The sequence below is a fragment of the Kryptolebias marmoratus genome, linkage group LG5 (assembly GCF_001649575.2).
Source record: "Kryptolebias marmoratus isolate JLee-2015 linkage group LG5, ASM164957v2, whole genome shotgun sequence".
Classification (NCBI taxonomy): domain Eukaryota; kingdom Metazoa; phylum Chordata; class Actinopteri; order Cyprinodontiformes; family Rivulidae; genus Kryptolebias; species Kryptolebias marmoratus.
In genome coordinates, this window is record NC_051434.1 from 11,057,997 (window position 1) to 11,076,016 (window position 18,020).

Here is an 18,020-nt window from a genome sequence, read left to right on the forward strand (position 1 = left end):
TCCTCCTCCTCCTCCTCCTTCATTATCATCATGTCTTCACGATTCGTGTACAAACCACCCCATCTCCCTCAAATCTGCTTTGAATTCAGATGAAAATGAGCTTGAAGAGTGTCAAACTGCGGAGGTGCCTCAGCACCAGCATTCCGACAGACACATTTAGATTTAACAGAGCAACAAATTAAAACAGAAAATATGTTGTTACGAGTTTATACCTTATAAAATCTTTGTTTCTCAGAGTTTGCAGCCCTCTGTCCGAGGCTGCTGTGTTTTGAAAGGAGTTATTTGTTCGTCTTTTGCTCCTGTAAATGATTTCCCATCTTCACTGCTTTTCCTCTTGGGCCCTTGGTATTTTTAGACGCATCCCGTAGTTTTTAGCACTGAGAGGAAACTACACAGGACACATACACAGTCCATAGGCTTGAAAAAAAAAAAAAAAATCCTTTTCAATCTCAGCCCTAAAAATGTCATATCTGAAAGTTTGACTTCTGCACGCTCAAACGTTCCACATGTAATTTATCCTTCTGACAGGTTGACCTTAACTTAACTTTCTTATACTCAAAGCCAAACAAATTTTTTTCTCTGTGTGGGGGGGAAAAAATGGAACAACAACATGTTTTCCCACAGTCCAAAAACTCTGGGGACATCTCAAGAAGCCTGTCAGTTCCACACCTGCTACTTTACAAATGAACACACACCAAGTCTGCGTGTTGCACAACTTCATTTAGTAAAAACTTCACTAAAACACACATTAATAAAGTCATCTAATAACAAAACATTTTCATGTATTATACAATATGATACAAGACAATACAAGTGCATAATAAGACACTGTATATGATGTGAGATTTATGACATTTGATACAATGAAATATGATGTGACATGAAACAATATTATATAAGATATATATGATCTGATGATATGTTATGATATGTACAATACAACGTATGACATGATACACTGTGGAATATGATACAAAGTACATGATACGGGATATGATATAACATCATATGAAACCATAAATTACATATATTATAAATACAATATAATATATAATGTTACATGATATGATATGATATGATATGATATGATATGATATGATATGATATGATATGATATGATATGATATGATATGATATACTGTCTCTTTAGGGAAAATTGTTTAGACTCAGTCCTGTCACAACTGCTGCTTTCACAAAATCCACAAATAAAAAAACGAATAAATTGACTATTAAAGCAATCCTGTGTAATACCAGCTTGAGCCACAAAAACTTATTGCGCAATTCCCATTTTATAAAGACATGAAAACACATGTATACCGTCTGAGGCACCCCCTCTCATAAAAAAAAAAAAACATGGAACAAAAGTTGAATACAGACATGGAAATATTTACGCATAAACAGACTTTTACGTCACTTTTGTGTCTTAATGTTTCACCAGACGTTTTGTGTTTCTTTGACAAAGAGCAGAGCACAGTGTGGAGGCTGGGTGGTATTATTACCTTTATCTGTCCTTTAAAAAGGAAAAAGATAAAAACCTGTCTTCTGTGAGTTTTTTTTTTCTCTCTCTGCAGAGTAACACAGTTGGAGGCAGTGGGTTACATTTTGTGTTTCCAGGCACTTCTTTACACAAATGAAGCAGTCGTGTTCAAGTTCTAAAATGCTGGTGCAGAACTTCGCTCAGATGGGTAAAACGCAGAGTTCATGAAGTGCAACGACGAAACTAAAAACAGCATCAAATTACATAACGCACAATGACATTTAGACAAAGTTTAAATGTTACAACTGTGAATAAAATACTTTGGTGAGGGAAGAAAAGTTCCCTCCTATCAAATGAAAGAAAATGTTATTTTATATTGTTTTAATGCCTAGTTTTAACTTAGTATTCAAATAATAGTTTGATGCATCACTTTCGACCTGCAGTCATTTAACATATCAAACTCACAGGTAACCATGGCTGTCATGGCAACAGACATAGGTAATATGTTGGTGAGCCAATTCCGAGTCTTTTGGATGTGCTGATCCCTGGCAACCTGTTTGATTGAAACCAAAAAGAGCCATGTGACAGCAGCTGGGCCTTATGAACAGCCAAGAACAGCGGGCTCCATCATGAAATCAAAGTCTTTCAAAGGAGTTAATTAACCTGAGTGCGTAAGTGTGTGTGTGTGTGTGTGTGGTTGTGTGTGTGGTTCAGCCAAACGCAAGGTGGCAGACAAATGGACAGACAAACTGTCACGAAAAGTGCTTTTTTTTAAAAAGAAAAAAAAAAGCTACAACAGTCTGAGCTGAGACTAAACAGCTCCGGTCTGCATGCAGGAGTGACAAACACACTCTTAACATTTTGTTCACAATCTCCTGCAGGCGAAAATCCACCTCTCAGCTTGTTCTCGGTTCCCTCTTCACTGCACATTTTTTTGGAGGGTGGAAGGGGAGGGAGGGGAGGGGAGGGGGGATCTAAACACACAGCTAACCATCCGCTCACCTCTTCTTTGATTGGTCGCCATAACAACATCACCATGGTAATCAGTGTGCATTGACTTTGATTCTATTTATGTGGATGGTTGTGAGCTGACGTGGAAATTTCAAGCGTGCGCTCTCTTGCTGACTTCCCCTGACAGATGATGGAGGACTGTCACACACTCGCACTCAGAGTTTACTTCACGTGTTTACATGAATAATGTAAGTCCTACATCCACACAATTAGACACAACACGATGTCAATCTGGATTTCAACTTGATTTTTTTGGTATTTCTGTCAGCGTGAGGTGCCACATACTTCATATTTGAGAAAACCCAGATTTCAAGACTTGTCCAGCAAGTGTCTGGGCAGTTTGATAGTTACTGCAGATCACAGTAATTCTCAGCTGCCTGGACTCTTGACAAAATAGTAGGATTTGAACATTTGTATCTGAATAGTTTGTTTGCCACCTCTCCTCTAAACTACACTTATCTGTTGTCTGGTTTAAATTCAAGAACTGCTCCATCTGGACTTCCTTTCTGGCCATGCTGTTTGGGAAAATTTCCTGTCTGGTGTGGCTGAGATGCAGGTTTAGGAGATTTCTGGTAGATATATTGACTTTTGAGCTGCTTCGCTATTTTAAGCATGAAAAATCTTCCTTCAAATACTGTAGCTTATAAGTTATAGCTGTTGGAGAAAGAATAAAGCGCTGTTCTTAGTTCATATTTTCCATATATATTATCAACCACCACAGTGAAAGGCGAGCAATAATGTAATGTGTATGTGTCTGTGTACATCTCATAAACCAGAATACAGATTTTCATGAAACTCTCAGAAAGTAATCACTGGATGTATATGACTGATTAATGTTTGAAGTCAACATGAATCAAGATGGCTGCTGCAGCTGATCAACCTCAGTAAACACAAAATTGACTACAACTGAGTTAATTTTATAGATATTCAGTAAAAATTTGATGTGATAGTAGCTGAGTGTCATCCTTAAAACATACTCCGAGCTCAAACAGATCACCTGAGCTCTTATAATATTGCTTGAGATTGCACACGTTATTATTAAGATTAAACCAAAGAGGCAATGAATCGTTTTATTTTGATCATAGTTTAAAATTTTGGCACAAAAGGCAATAAGCAATATGAACTACTACAAGGAATGTTTTAACTCTTTAATCTTGTTAGAAGTTACTAAAATTGATGGTAGTAATTTATTTAGTATATTTCCATTTCAGTCTGTATCATTTTCGGTTTTTCCTTTATTTTCAGATTTATCTTTAGTTTTAACCAAGCTAAGGTGTGGTGTAAATATCCACACATGCAATGAGGAAACACCAAAGTTGTTTCGTTTTTCCTTTTTTACACTAGATTGCTGAACAGGTTAAAAGTTGTTCCTTTTTGCCTCCTCTGCTCATATATTGCTGATAAATGTGCTCACACTCAGATGCACGACAGCGAGCTACCATTAAAGGAGCTACTCTGACCATCAGGAGCAATTCAGTGATCAGTCATGCTAAATGATTCTGTGGAGCCTGGGACTTAAACCTCAAATCCTTTGATTCATTCTGAAGCCAGAGCTCAAGAAACATCTCCAAATTTGGTACTTTTTTTATTATCATTTTCGGAAACGGTTTGTGTATGTAACCGGAGCTTTGTGCTGAATGAATGGAAAAGTAGCACAACAAACACAAGAAGCACACATAAACAATAGAAAATGAGCTCCATAAATCCGATGGTGATGGACTTTCCAACACATGGGAGGAGAAGGGAAACTGGTTTTTAGAAGGTCTTTTCTCCGTGGAGTCTCCATGGAAAGATTAAAATTGAAGCCGTACAGATGTGGCCCTGCAGCTGCAATTTCCTGCAAAATAAGACGCTCGACAGAAACAAAACGCTGAAGACGAAAGGAATCTCAAACAGTGGATAAACAGATCCAAGCTGGGGTCGAAAGGGCCAGCACTTTTAACATCTGAGTCCTGCTTCAAGATGCACTTCTTACAGGCTACACATGTCTGGTAGCATGGAGGGAACAGTCATCACATGCTTGTGCTAAATTTAATCCTTTCCAACCCCAGAGAGGCCTTCACACCGAGACATTAGGAGCCATGTGCAAGAACCTGTGAAGTGGCAAGAAAAGAACAGGGAGCTTGTAATTTTTTAATTTCCTAATTTTTTGCGAGACCACTTTTTTTTTGTACCCCGAGGCCTGCAAAGGTGTAGTGAGATTTACAGATTTCATGACCAGGTTTTCAAGCAGCTCAGCCAGCTCGGATTATTACTCCAGATTCCTTTTCAAAGCCTAATAAAAATATCTTCATTCACAGGGTATAATTAAACATTTACTGCCTGCTGCAGAGCCTTTCTTTCATATATATTTTTTTAGATTAAAAAACTTAATTTTCACATTTACGGTCATCTCACTCTGGCAAAGTCATCAGGGAAATCTTGCTTATGGGGAGGCTGCACATGCAGACGAACTCATACCACAGCAAAGGCTCATCATGCACATCTGTTAGCCAGAGACACACCACTATCTGTCCAGAATGTCATTAAACAGCAGTGCTGTAGATTTATTCTCTCCCAGCTGTGCCATATGAGCCTGTCCAGCCACATCTACAGTATGCAGATCCTCTAAATATATATAACACACACACACACTGACATCAAAGCATCCAGTCTGAATGGATTTACAGTTTTTAGGTGAAAAGTGTACATTCATTCCCTGCTTTTGTCAAGAAAAACGTGTTACTATGACAACACCATACACAAGCCCAATATATTGTGTTGATAATTCACGAGATGAACAGTAAAGAATCTGGTGATATAAGGGAGGAACACAGGAGTAAATAAGTAAATTGAATTAGGAACAAATGCATTTCACTGCTGCACAGTCAGCCTTCAAAACCTAATTATAACATCAGTGCTGCCACCTGCTGGCTGACAGGTGAAACAACAGCTTCAACTCATCACCTCCGGAGTTGACACCTTAAAATACATTATTTCATGGCAGGAATCTTGACTATTATACAGTCACCAAACACAAGCCTTATTTTTTATGGCTTCATCTACAAAACAAAATATAAATAAGCCAAAATTTGCCCCATGTTAAGCCAGAAAACAAATGCATCTGTAAATTGGAGAAATTGTATTTTCTGTGAAAATGTAGAGCAAATGCTGAGTGGTGAATGATTTTGCTGAAACATGCTGAAGAAGCTGAAACTGATTTGTTAAAAGGTAAAAGAAGCAGAACACTAGCTAAAAGAAGCAAAATCTAATAGTAGCAAAAGGGTAACTACAAGCTAAAACTGGCTAAGCACGAGCTAAGAGCAGCAAATTTCAGCTAAAAGTACCTAAATCTAGCTAGAAGCTCAAAGTACCAAAAAGCTAGCTTGAAGCTAAAAGAATCACAAGAAGACTGAAGCAGATTTCAGTCTCGCCCAAATAACAAGTTGCACCAGAAATCCAACACTGGGGCCTTTTATAACAGAGCATATTCGGCTTCTTGAGGAAGCTCAGGTTATTTGATGTTTGCAGCAGAATGTTGCACATTGTCCAGGCTTTAGTGAAGACACTGGAGACAGAAAACTTAAAGAAACTAATAAATGGATAAAAAAGCCCTTTGAACTGCTCTGGAGCCCTTAGAGTTCTTTGCAGAGAAAGGATAATTGTACTATTTGCTCACCATATTGAACACCTCCGCATATTTTCTGCACAACGTACTGATAAAAAGGTGGAGACCTTTCAGTCAGAGACATCTTCAGCCCCACTGAAAACAAGAGCAGCGTAAGATCTCATTTCTGCCTACAGTAATAAACTTGTGTAGATTAGTTACATACCGTTGGTCTGTCGGAAAAACACACACTGATCCATTATAAGAACAACACGCTCCTGTTGGAGGTAGGACAGTGTCATGTGAATGTCAGACCGGTGATAAAAACAAAAACCAGATAAGAAAGAACAGACAGACTGGTTGGTCAGGCTTTTTTTGGAGTGAGGAAAATGGCTTAAAAAATAAGAACAAACAGAACGAGATAGTAAGCTTTTAACTAATAGCTGATCTACATACAGTTTTACCCACACCTTGTTGGTTCGGCAAGAATGGACAAAGGAATGAATACTTTAAGGCTTTAGACACCGTGAATCGCAGCGCCTGAACTAATTACGTTTCAATGAAATTAGATTTTTCTTAAATGTTTTTTGACCACATGTGTTTATAACCAAATTCAAAATTATCAAAGGGCTTTCAAAACTTTATGTAGCACCATCTTAAATTCACATTAATATACTGCTGGAGTAATTACATGCAAGCAGAATAATTTAAATAATTTATTCCAACTCATTCCCTGTGTATTCTTTTACAAAAGCAATAAAACTTTACAAAGCACCTCTAAAAAAATTTAAAAAAAAAAGAAAACTGCACAGCTAATCTAAAGTAAAGAATACCCATCAGCCCCCACCAAAAAAAAAAAAAATACATGTATAAAACATGGTTTTACTCAGCATTTGCATCACTAAATCAATGACCTATGAACTGTACAGTTTTTATATTTAAAAGTGTTGGGATGCTGACTGCTCGGCCTCACCTCTAAGACTGAATGTTAAATGCTTGAACTACTGTCAAGCGTGATGTTGGCTCAACGAAGACTGTGGGAATCTTCATGAGGGCGGTGGTCAGCCTGTTAGGAGCCCTTGCAGCAGCCTTTGCGCTCCTCCTGCTCTTCACTGCTCGCTCCCAGCGGACGGGACAGGGTCACGGCGCTGATGGAGCCGCGGGTCACCTCTCTGCTCGCCACCTTCTTGTGGATCGCTGCAGAGAACAAACATGTCACCGCCACGTCCTTTATGCCGCCCGCAAATCAAAAGCGAGGAGCCGCATGTTTCGTGGCGCCTTACCCATGAGGACCTCGTTGAAAGCTTCCTCGACATTTGTGGAGTCCAGCGCTGACGTCTCCATGAACATGAGGCCCTTCTTGTCTGAATGGGTGCAGAGTTTTGGCATCAAACACAAGAATGGCGTTTGAGATACGATTTTACAACAATAAGTTCCCAACCTGCAAAGTCTTTGGCCTCCTCTGTGGGCACAGTCCTGAGGGTGTCCAGGTCGCTCTTGTTCCCCACCAACATCACCACGATGTGAGGGTCTGCGTGGTCGTACAGCTCCTTCAGCCATCGCTCTGCGCTCTCGTAGGTCAGGTGCTTGCTGATGTCGTACACCAACAGCGCTCCGACGGCTCCTCTGTAATACCTGAGCCCAGCAGATAACAGAGATTAACCATTCACCAAATTTTTTCCAAACAGGAAAAATAATGACAGTAGCATTCCTTGAAGGAATGCATATCACTTGCTGCCTTGCGGGCCAAAAATGAAAGCAAAGATCTTGCCCAATCTGTTGGTGTTCGGAGTAAACTCCCTGCTGCTAACACTCACACATTTCAGCTCAATATCTGTAAAACTGAATGAGTTAAAGCGTGAGAGCCATCTTGAATCAGGCTGGCTCTTAAAGAAAACCAGCTTGAGATGTTTCTGAGAGTTTTATTCAAATCTGTCCAGTGAGTTATGAGATATTTTGCTAACAAACAGAGAAATGCAGACCGATGTAGGTTATTAAATGAATGCCGACTGCACTGAATGTCAGGTAATAAAAATGGATAGCTGAAACCTTATTTTTCACTACAAATAAATAAAACCAAAATATCTGCATTATCTTTCAAGTCTGGCTGTTTTAAATGGTAAAAAATAAATATATTTTTCTACCGTTGTGGAAATCTGTTTTCCTTAACTCAGCTGTTGAGACCACAGTAGGATTAGTGTTAGTGTAGATATGTTTAATTTCAGTTTTAGTTAGCAAGAATGCTATTCAGACAAAAATAACTTATTTAATGATATCTTAAAAAGAGTCAGGAGTGTGTTTTGATTATATGTTACAATGGCCTGCCATACATTCCAAGGTTAAAACATCAAAAGCCGTTTGGAATCAATGCAAAAAAATCTTTACATTTGGTAGTTTTTTAAATAAATGGGTATTTCTTTCTATTATATTAGGCCTTTTTTGTGTGGAATAATTTTTGCTTATTTGTATCCAATCTTTATGTCCTAACATTTTGTACATTTATATTTGTGTATTTATGCATATCTATTTTTTGTAATTATTTTTGTACAGTAATAAGGTTTTTTTTACTGTTTGGTTGACCACTTTGCTGCTGCAACAATGCAATATTATTATTTTATTCTTTATTAAAACTGCCACATGTATGAGTCAACAGTTAAGCCATAGTCTTATTTCATTCTTTATTAATAACCGTGTGTGTGTGTGTGTGTGTGCACCCACGCTGAGGTGATGGCCCTGTAGCGCTCCAGCCCTGCTGTGTCCCAGATCTGGGCCTTGATGGTGAAGTTGTTCAGCTGAACGGTCCGCGTGCTGAACTCGACACCGATGGTGGTGCGGCTGTCGTGGTTGAACTCATTCTTGGTGAAGCGGGACAGAAGGTTGCTCTTCCCCACGCCGGACTCCCCTATCAAAACCACTATGGAGACCCACGTGTGCTTTAATGCCACATTAGACTCCGAATGAACTCGTTTTCAGAACAAATCAGTCGTCAGCACGACCATTAAGCCGACATGAATCACTTTTCTGTCTCTCAAATACCACACACGGTGACATCACACCAACGTGGCAAATCTACACAGGCTGACTGTACTTTGGAATGAGAGGAATGGAAAATCACTGCAGCTTGGGAAATAAGTAATAAATAAGTAATACAAAACTCATTATGATCTTGTAGCTAAGCAGAACATGTAAGAACTTGTGCCTCTCTAACAGGTCAAAGGTCAGACTTTACAGCCAAATTCACAGGAAGCAATCACTTCCTTATTTTCCTGCTCGCTGATTTTTCTTGGAAATTACAACCACCTGCTGCACCCAACACCTTCAAAGTGTAGAAATAAACCTTAATCTCGTTCTAGACAAACGCAGCGGAAGTAAACTTTACTCACCTTTAAAGACAAAATTGTACGACTCATCAGACCCCATGCTGCATTTAGTGCCAATGGGTCCCTCTGTCAATCAGTGAATATCCTGAAGCCACTTTCAAAGTCTGGAGGAGTTTTCAAACAAAGGAAGAAAGCAACTACAACCTCGCCCCTCCAGTACAGAGTAAAGGTGAAAATGAAAGGGAAAAAAAAACCCAAAGATTTTCTTCTTTTTCTCTGGATACGAGCAGCTGCTCCCGACTGAAGGCAGACAGAGGAGTATCAGGGTTCCTGATTGTCCATCAGCTGACGCCCAAAGGAGGGCCGGAGGAAGGAGAGCAGGTGAAACAGGTAGAACGACTCGCAGGGACAGACTCCACCCTCCGCTGTGCTCTTTTCACCCAGGGAATCATTTGTATAACAATAAACCTCACCCAGCAGGTGGATATGTGCACCAGAACATGTCGCCCTTTTAGCACTGGTTCTACATTTTACAGGGCTGAGAACACGGCGCTCGATTTGATTTTTGTTTTATTTTACTATGTTGTATTTTTTAGATGGAATTTAGGTTCTTTTAGCAATAAGAGTGCAGGAAAATAATAAATAAGAGTCAGCAAAATGACAAGTTAGGCTTGAATGAAAACATTTAAAAGGCTATTTAGGTTGTCGATGTAACACTTGACCTTATTCTTAGCTCAGTTCATAAAAAGCATGAGAAAGATTTTGTTTCAAAGCTGTAGAAATTAAATGTCTTGCAAACATGCATTTTAAGACCAACTACAGACAGAACAAAGAAAATATTTTAAGGGATAGTTCAGATCTGTTAAAGAGTGGTTTTGTGGAAAGGTTACGAACAATTAATATCTTACATGTTGTAGACAGTTCTGTGAACGACCTCAGTTTTGGAGAAACAGGGTTTATTTCTGACCAATCTAAACTATTTCATATTGATTTCATGCCATTTTACAAACATTTACACCACTATCAATTTTGCTTTACACAGTTATTCTGGCAAAGATATGATATTCCTGCAGGAGCAGCTTACTGCAACTGCTATTTGCTGTAACCACATAATTAAATGCTAATACCCATGTAATGCAAAACTAATGGTTTATTAAATAGTGCTTGCAAAATCCACTCTAAATTATTTTTTAATAAGAGCCGTTTTAAGACAGCAGCAACCCACTTTCATCTTGGCCTAAACATTGTCTCCTCAGTCCAGTCAGAAATAAACTATTTTGTCTAAACTGACGCCGTTTAAAGAGCTATCTACAGCAGGTAAGATGTTAATTGTTCATAATCTTTCCACAGTACCCCAGTTCAAAAGATTAAAATTATTGCTTTGAAGCTAAGTGTTTAAATGTAGTTGAAACTGAGATTTGTTTCCATCTACAAACTATTTTTGCATGAATGGACTGTATGTGCATGACAGTATTTTGTAAAATTTGTTTCGAGTCCAGGTTTTTTTTTAAATGAATTTTGTCTTCCCATTAAACAAATCAAAAAAACAAACTTACCAGGACCTTTAAAACTCCTGTAATGAAGTGAGACAAGTGTAACTGTTTTTGACCATGATTTATTTTTTTAGTACAGTACTGTTAAAAGTTAGTTCCAACATTTTCAACTGGGAGATGGATTTTTGTTTCAGCTGAGGTCAACAGACAAAGCAAAGCTATTGAAGCAGTTGCCAAGGTTACCACAACTACGATGCTGAGAGTTTCAAAAGGAAAAGTAGTAATAATAATAATAATAATGATAAAACAACCTAAACTTTATGATTTGAGAACTGTATGGTGCCACCATATCAGAAGTGTTTTTTTAAAGCCTTTTTATCATTTCTTTTTTAGCTCAGTTGATTTTCACATTTAATTTATGTGAATAAATCAGTATCACATCTAGGTACTATTTGCACCTCAAAAAAAGAAAAAAAAAAGAAAAACAATAATCAGATTTAAATGAAAAGAAAGCTTGCTTGTATCATTCATATTTCTACTAACAGCAACCTGTGCTCCAGAGATGCTGCAAAGTGATTCACGTTTATGGTTTAAATCCTGAATGACGGCGTGAGGCCTTTATCGAAAGTGAAGGTGTCTGATTCACCCACTGAGTGAGGCTGTAATTTGCTGACAATGCAGCACTGCTACCTCAGACGGAAAACGCTGCACTCACGGGTGGGCACTTTGACCTGGAAAGACGAATTACAGCTTTAAGGGAACTGTGAAAGGCGTCTTGTTATTAGGCGCTTGTAATAAATAGTGAAAGCTGTTGGGCAAAAACAGCTGAGTGTGGAATCTTACACAGGGGGGGCAAAAAAAAAAAGTGGGAAGAATGAGGCCGAACATCTGTGCGAACACGTTCAGGATTACTGTCTGCATACCAGAAAAATACCAAACTGTCTCACAGTAGCTATGTATGAAACAGAGCCGACTGCCGTTCACGTCACATGGGTTTAATCATGTAAATGTTTGTCTACAACACTAAACTCCAGATTTTTGTGGTTAAAAAAAGGAGGTAATATTTGAAAATCCCTTTCCATCAGAACTTTTCAATCCTTCTCTTTACACCAGAACAGCCTTCAAGGAGAGTGATTCAGTCCAATTCTACAACAGACCTCTGCAGAAAAATCTGGTTGGAAAAAAAAAAAAGAAAAACAAAAAAAAAAAAAAAAAAAAAAAAAAATTAAGGGGAAATAGGGAATGATCTGAGAACAGATGAAGAGAGTGAGGGTCTTTCAGTTCTTTTGCAAAGTTTCTTCTGTAAAGTTTGGGACCATACACATAAATTTCTCTTGCTTCTCTCTGCAGATGTAGGGTGTTATGAGTTAAGGATGTATTTATGAGCGTGTCTGAGCGTCAGTATGTACTGCTTGTCTTTACGAGGGCTGTGAGCCCAGCAGTCTCTCAATAGCGGCGTTGATGTCTCCTCCAGTAGCGATGAGGGCCTGCAGGTTGGCCTCGCGGTTGATGAAGCCCATAGCGTTCAGCTGGTCTAGCTGGGTTTGGAACCGAATCTCGGGGGTCTGGGTCTAAAAGAAAGAAAGTTAATTATTAAAAGTTTAAAAAGGTAAATAAAAATGATCTCGTATGTGCCGGTGTGTACCGTTGCAATTCCCCCTCCGCCGCCTCCTCCTCCAGCGAACATCTGAAGCATCTGTTGCATCAGCTGCTGCTGTGCGGCGTTCGTTCCAGCGTTGGTGGGCGGAGAGGCAGGGTTCTCTGGGGGCACTGGGGGCACGCCCCCTCCTGCAGGCATGCCGGGAGCGCCACCTGTCATCAAACTGGACAGAAACAAAAAAGAATACACACAAGGGCTGTATTATTATTCTCCATCAAAATGCAATGTGTATGGTGTATGAGTTTCTGCCTGTGAAAGCTTACCTGGGCATGAGGCCTGGAGCTTCTGTCTGCAGTGTCTGTAGACCCTGTTGGATTTGCATTAGAGCTTGCATGGCCCGAGGATTGGTCATGACTGACAGGGCTTCCGGGTTCTGCATCTACAACCACACAGAAATGGCAGCAAAGAATGAGTCAAAGGAGCTACGAGCAAGGAGTATTGTGTCCCTTTGTTTCTAAAGAAAGAAAAAACTAAAACATATTATTGTGTCTCAAACTGACAAACTATTGAAAGGAAAACATTCCTTTTTAACTTCCTCTACACATAACTCAAAGGAAAACTGATACATATACAACAGCTTTCTCAATATTTTGTTCAGAGAAAGAAAAGCATTCAGTATGAAGTAAAATATATTTGTAAAAATGACAAAAATAAAAACAATAAACATGAAGAAAAAAACTGATTAGCAGTTTCAGTGGACGCATGAACGACTGCACCATTAGAGTGCATTTGCATAAGGGTGCCTTTCGAGACCAAAAAACCAATATCTCACATTACCTGCACTAATTTGCGACACTGATTGATATTTATCAGAACCAGTCAGCACCATTCTTTGTCAGGACTTGGTTTGGTTTTGTTCGCTTCTAAAACTGGGTTTTGAACTGGAAATGTACATTGTACCTGCTGCAGAAAGATGGGCAGTTGGGCTCTGAACTGTTCTTGCAGCTGTGGGTTTCCAGCAAACAACGGATTATTCATCATTACCTAGTAGAGGAAAAAAAAGCAGGTCATAGTTCAGATCACCATCAGAACATGATGCTTACTCAATGATGTGGATATATAAAGCACATTTTTTCAACCAATGCTGAACTACAAAAGTATGTGATTCTGAAGAATTTGTGACTTTAAGTCCATGAGTAAATTAGTTCTGGCTTGGCATACAGTCAAGTTGTTTATTTAAAGCTGGTAAAACAAAAACCTGTTCACTTTTTACAATTTAATGCACATATGTGATTACAGACAATCCTGGCATTAGGAAGCCAATACAAACTAGAGATCAATATATTAGCTCTGTGTAGTAGGTCACTGTCTCAATCCTTACCTGTGAGGCTAACTCTGGGTTTTGAGCCAGTGACTGCATCATACTGCGCATGTATGGAGCAGACAGCATGTTTTGCATCAGCTGAGGGTTTTCTGAGATCTGCTGAAGTAGACTCTGCATGCCCGGGCTGTTGAACATGCCTACAACACACACAGACACAATAGGAAAATATATACAAGTTTATTTAGAGACTGAGTTATGAGCGAATACAACAACAAATCACTGAGCTCAGTCTGTCTTACCATTTCCCAGACTCCCAGGATTGACACCCAGAGGGTTGGACACACTGGGGTTGGTGGCCCCGGCAGTACTCGTGCTTCCTGTGGTGCCCCCTCCACTCTCAGTGGAGGTAGAAGAATTTGGTGGTCCCCATGGATTGGGTAGGGGCTCTCGGTTCTCTGTCCGTGATGGCTGGGCACCGGACTCAGAGCTCCCACCCAGAGCTGAGAATGGGTTGCTACCAAACTACAAGAAAAGAGTTCAATCAATTTGGAACCACAAAACAATCAAAATATGGTTGAACGTGCTTCAAATACAGCCACAACACAGCTCAGACATGTTAGTGAAAACAAATCCAGATACCTGCTCCCTGGCAGCGCTAAACATGGGTTCCTGAATATCTGTGTACATCCTCCGCAAGGCATTGTAACCACCTGGGATGCTCTCCAAGTTGCTCAGAGCCCGGTCCTGGTTTCGCATCATTTCCTGCATCATAGCTGGGTTTCTGGCAAGCTCCATGGTCTGGGAGGCAAGACGAGGAAAAGTGAGGAAATGTGTCTGTTTAGCTTTATTTTAAATCAACAAATCAACAAAACGGAAGAAAGAATCTACGACAATCTGATCTGTTCTACTTATCCAAGTGCCTTTCATTCCTTCAGGATTTGCGTTACCTGTCGCATGAGCTCCGGGTTATTAAGCATGTGAGAGATCTCAGGGTTGCGCTCCATCAGCTGTTGCATCTGTGGATTGGCCATGATCATCTGTCGCATCAGGTCTGGGTTGGACATCATGTTCTGCACCAGTGGGTTTTCCATAATCTGAGAAAGCATCTCTGGGTTGGACATGAGCTGTCTCTGCATCTGCTGCTGCAGTTCCATGAAGTTAGCCGAGCCCATGCCCAGACCAGCTAAACTAGCCAGGTCCCCGAAGCCCGCTGGGATAAGAGAAGTGGGTAAGCAATGGTTAAACACACCATCTCCTTGGACCAATACAAAGTTCTCAATGTAAGCAATCCTTCACAGGCGGACTCACTCAGTATGTTGGGTGTTTGTGTGGTTGGTGGAGCAGAGCCAGAAGAGCCTGTTGTGGAGGTGGTGTTGGTGGCTGGACTAGAGGTGGAACTACTGCCTGCCTGAGTGGGGGCTGAGCTAGCCGCTGAGGTGCTACTGCCATCTCCCGCCCTACAAAAAAGGATTTGTGGCCACATGAAAAAATGCAACATTGACGGGTTTTTTTTTTTTGCATCAACTTTAATACAACACAAAAGCAGACGCACTGCAAAACCAAAGAATTCTTGGTAAATGGATGCTACAAGATGTTCTGCTTTGCATAAAACTGTAACCTTACTTGTGCGCTGTTTTTATGACAAGGTGAACTGTCAGGCCATCTTTGATGCCATGTTGGCTGAGGCTGTCGCCGTCCTTCAGGATCTTCCCAGCAAAAATCAGAACCAGCTGGTCCTGTTTGGCTTTGAACCTCTTTGATATCTCCTCTTTAAACTGTAAAACACAAAGTAAATGACAATGAGTAATAAACAGTGGGCCTACAGAACTTAAGCTAAGATTTAAGAAAACCCATTGAAATTATGGACAATACTTTCAATCCGACAACTTGTATGCATGCAGCTAAACAGCTGTACTACTCATTATCATAACAAATCCAAATATTAGAAAATATAGTAAAAAAAGAAAAAAAAGATTGTTTCTAAGGAAACAAAAAAGCAAATGACATATTTATGCTTTTCACACATTTTGGTGACTATTGAAAAAAGAGCTTATGAATGACAAGCAAAAACATGTTTCAACATTCACTTTATTGGTTTAGTTTTGAAATCTTTATCAGCTTTAATTTGTTGTTTTTAATGTCCATAAAAACAGTTTAGATACTGAGTTTTCTGAAGCCTGCTTCTTCATTTGCATGTGTTGGGGTTTTGCAGTAGTGTCACACTGTTAAACTTTATATAAATTATTATACTATTTGCTTTCTTAAACTGTTGTTGCTACTCATTACTAAGTTAAGATAGAAGTTTGGTGAACTAAAAGAAAGACATGCAGACACTCAAAGCAAACAGTGACAAAAATCATTGTCCAAGACTTAGTGACATCTAGTGGTGAAAATGCAGACTGCCACCAATTGAATGAGATACCCTATGATCTAAATTAGAGAAATAACAACATTCATTAAAAATACAAAAGCCACAATCTAACCAGCACTGGATTATTTGTTTTGTATTTATTAAAAATTATAGTACTTAGTAGTATATTTGCAATAATTAGTCAGGTTTCCAAAAGTTTTTGCTCTAATAGGCAACCTGTAGGATTGACATGGTCAAGCAGTTTTATTAATTTTATCTCTATACTCTGGTAAACTGAGTTAACTTTTTGGTAACTGCAAGTAAGATTTATTTGGCCTGGAACCTGCAACCTACAGGTAGATTAAAAGCTGATAATTTTTAGGTAAATCTGTTCTAGATTCGTTGCTGTGTTTGGGTTCATTGTCCTGCTGTATGACCCACTCAAGGCTACCTTTAATTGTCTGACAGATGATCTTATGTTTCACTTTTAAAACACGTTGGCACACAAACTAATTTGATACGGCTGCAAGGAAATCAGGCTCTCTAGCTGCAAAAGCCCCTCTAACACAATGCATGATAATTAGTGCAAGACTTTTGTGAATATATACGATATGTAGCTTTCACCAAACTGCGTGTGATTTTGTCTCTTTACAGGACATGGTTTCAGAAGTCTTGTGCTTTGCTCACATGGAACTATGAAACCAAATGTTGGCATATTCCTTGTTCCTTTTTTAAAAAGAGTGCTCAGCTTGTTTTACGCACCACTTTTTAGTATGAATTTAAATATATTATATTACAGTTACTATGTAAAGTACCTCCCTGCTCAGCACATGCACATAGCCAGATACAGGTCAAAATATCTTAAGATATATATGATGTTTTTCACGTTAACTTAAAACAATGTTATACATCTACACACTCGTAACAAAAAACAGATTTTTGAAAGTAACATAATAAAATCATAGATCAGGTTGGTATAAGTTTAACAAATAGTGTACCTTAAGACACGTGTCATAACTTCCTATTAGTTATTTTCACAACGCTCCCGCCCCCACCCCCTTTCCTCTGATTTCACTGTGGTTACAGATTGTATGGTTTGCGTCACCAAGCCAACAGCAGCACTGGGAATGCATGAAATCCCAAGAAGCCTGAATGACTCAGTAGCACCAATGAGAATGTTCTAGAGTGAAAGCAACGTTGGACTCCTTTTTTATATAAAGAACTTAAGTTAAAATGGGAACTGAAAGTGATTTAGTATATGAAACTATCTACAGCCAGTTCCATGGTTTATCCGCTGCTTGTTGAGCACAGCAGGTTCCGTCAGCTGACACTTGTTTGGCTTACATAGTTTGCTAACCGCTGGTCCACACAGCAGGCTAAGTTAGCTCCAAGCTAACAGTACTGGCTAACCGGTTAGCAGTATCAAATCTTAGGGTGGTCAAATCTTTCATTTTGGGTGCTAACAACGTTGACATTGCGGGCTAAATCTTAATCTAAGCAACAGTACTTCCGTTTCACACAACTGCTTTAGTCACGAGAACCCCGAGTTAGCCGGTAAGAGTGGTGACAGTATGCTAACGAGTTAGCTTCCTAGCTGAAGTTGTGTGTATGACGTTAGAAGGCGGCGATGAGCAGCATCGACAAACCTGAGTGACAGAGGCATCTTCTGCGATGGCGATTTCTTCCTTATCTTTAGGAGTTTTCACTGTGACCTTAATAATCGTCCCCTCTGATTCTTCTGGTTTATTATTATTGTTGTTGTTACCAGGATCTGCGGCGCCTTGTTCAGCCATCTTTACTCCGCCGATGGAACAGCTCGGTCTAACGTTCGCTTCCGGGTCAAAGGAGGTCAACTTTTT

General features: G+C 39.5%; 2 protein-coding genes across 2 annotated transcripts; both read right to left on the bottom strand.

Annotated features, from left to right (window-relative positions):
- Positions 1-6,702: 6,702 nt before the first annotated feature.
- Positions 6,703-9,735, bottom strand: LOC108238039 (ras-related protein Rab-25). The gene is made up of 5 exons (XM_017419848.3): positions 9,458-9,735; positions 8,793-8,988; positions 7,516-7,709; positions 7,358-7,438; positions 6,703-7,271 (listed from the first exon to the last, which is right to left on the bottom strand). The coding sequence occupies exons 1-5, from the start codon at positions 9,492-9,494 to the stop codon at positions 7,144-7,146; spliced, it is 636 nt and encodes a 211-aa protein (XP_017275337.1). The 5' UTR covers positions 9,495-9,735; the 3' UTR covers positions 6,703-7,143.
- Positions 9,736-10,989: 1,254 nt separating this feature from the next.
- On the bottom strand, positions 10,990-17,954 carry ubqln4 (ubiquilin 4). Its single transcript, XM_017419762.3, has 11 exons — positions 17,808-17,954; positions 15,435-15,586; positions 15,120-15,268; positions 14,759-15,021; positions 14,451-14,609; positions 14,111-14,333; positions 13,869-14,008; positions 13,448-13,531; positions 12,811-12,926; positions 12,533-12,710; positions 10,990-12,458 (listed from the first exon to the last, which is right to left on the bottom strand). The coding sequence occupies exons 1-11, from the start codon at positions 17,952-17,954 to the stop codon at positions 12,306-12,308; spliced, it is 1,764 nt and encodes a 587-aa protein (XP_017275251.1). The 3' UTR covers positions 10,990-12,305.
- Between the last annotated feature and the right edge of the window lie 66 nt (positions 17,955-18,020).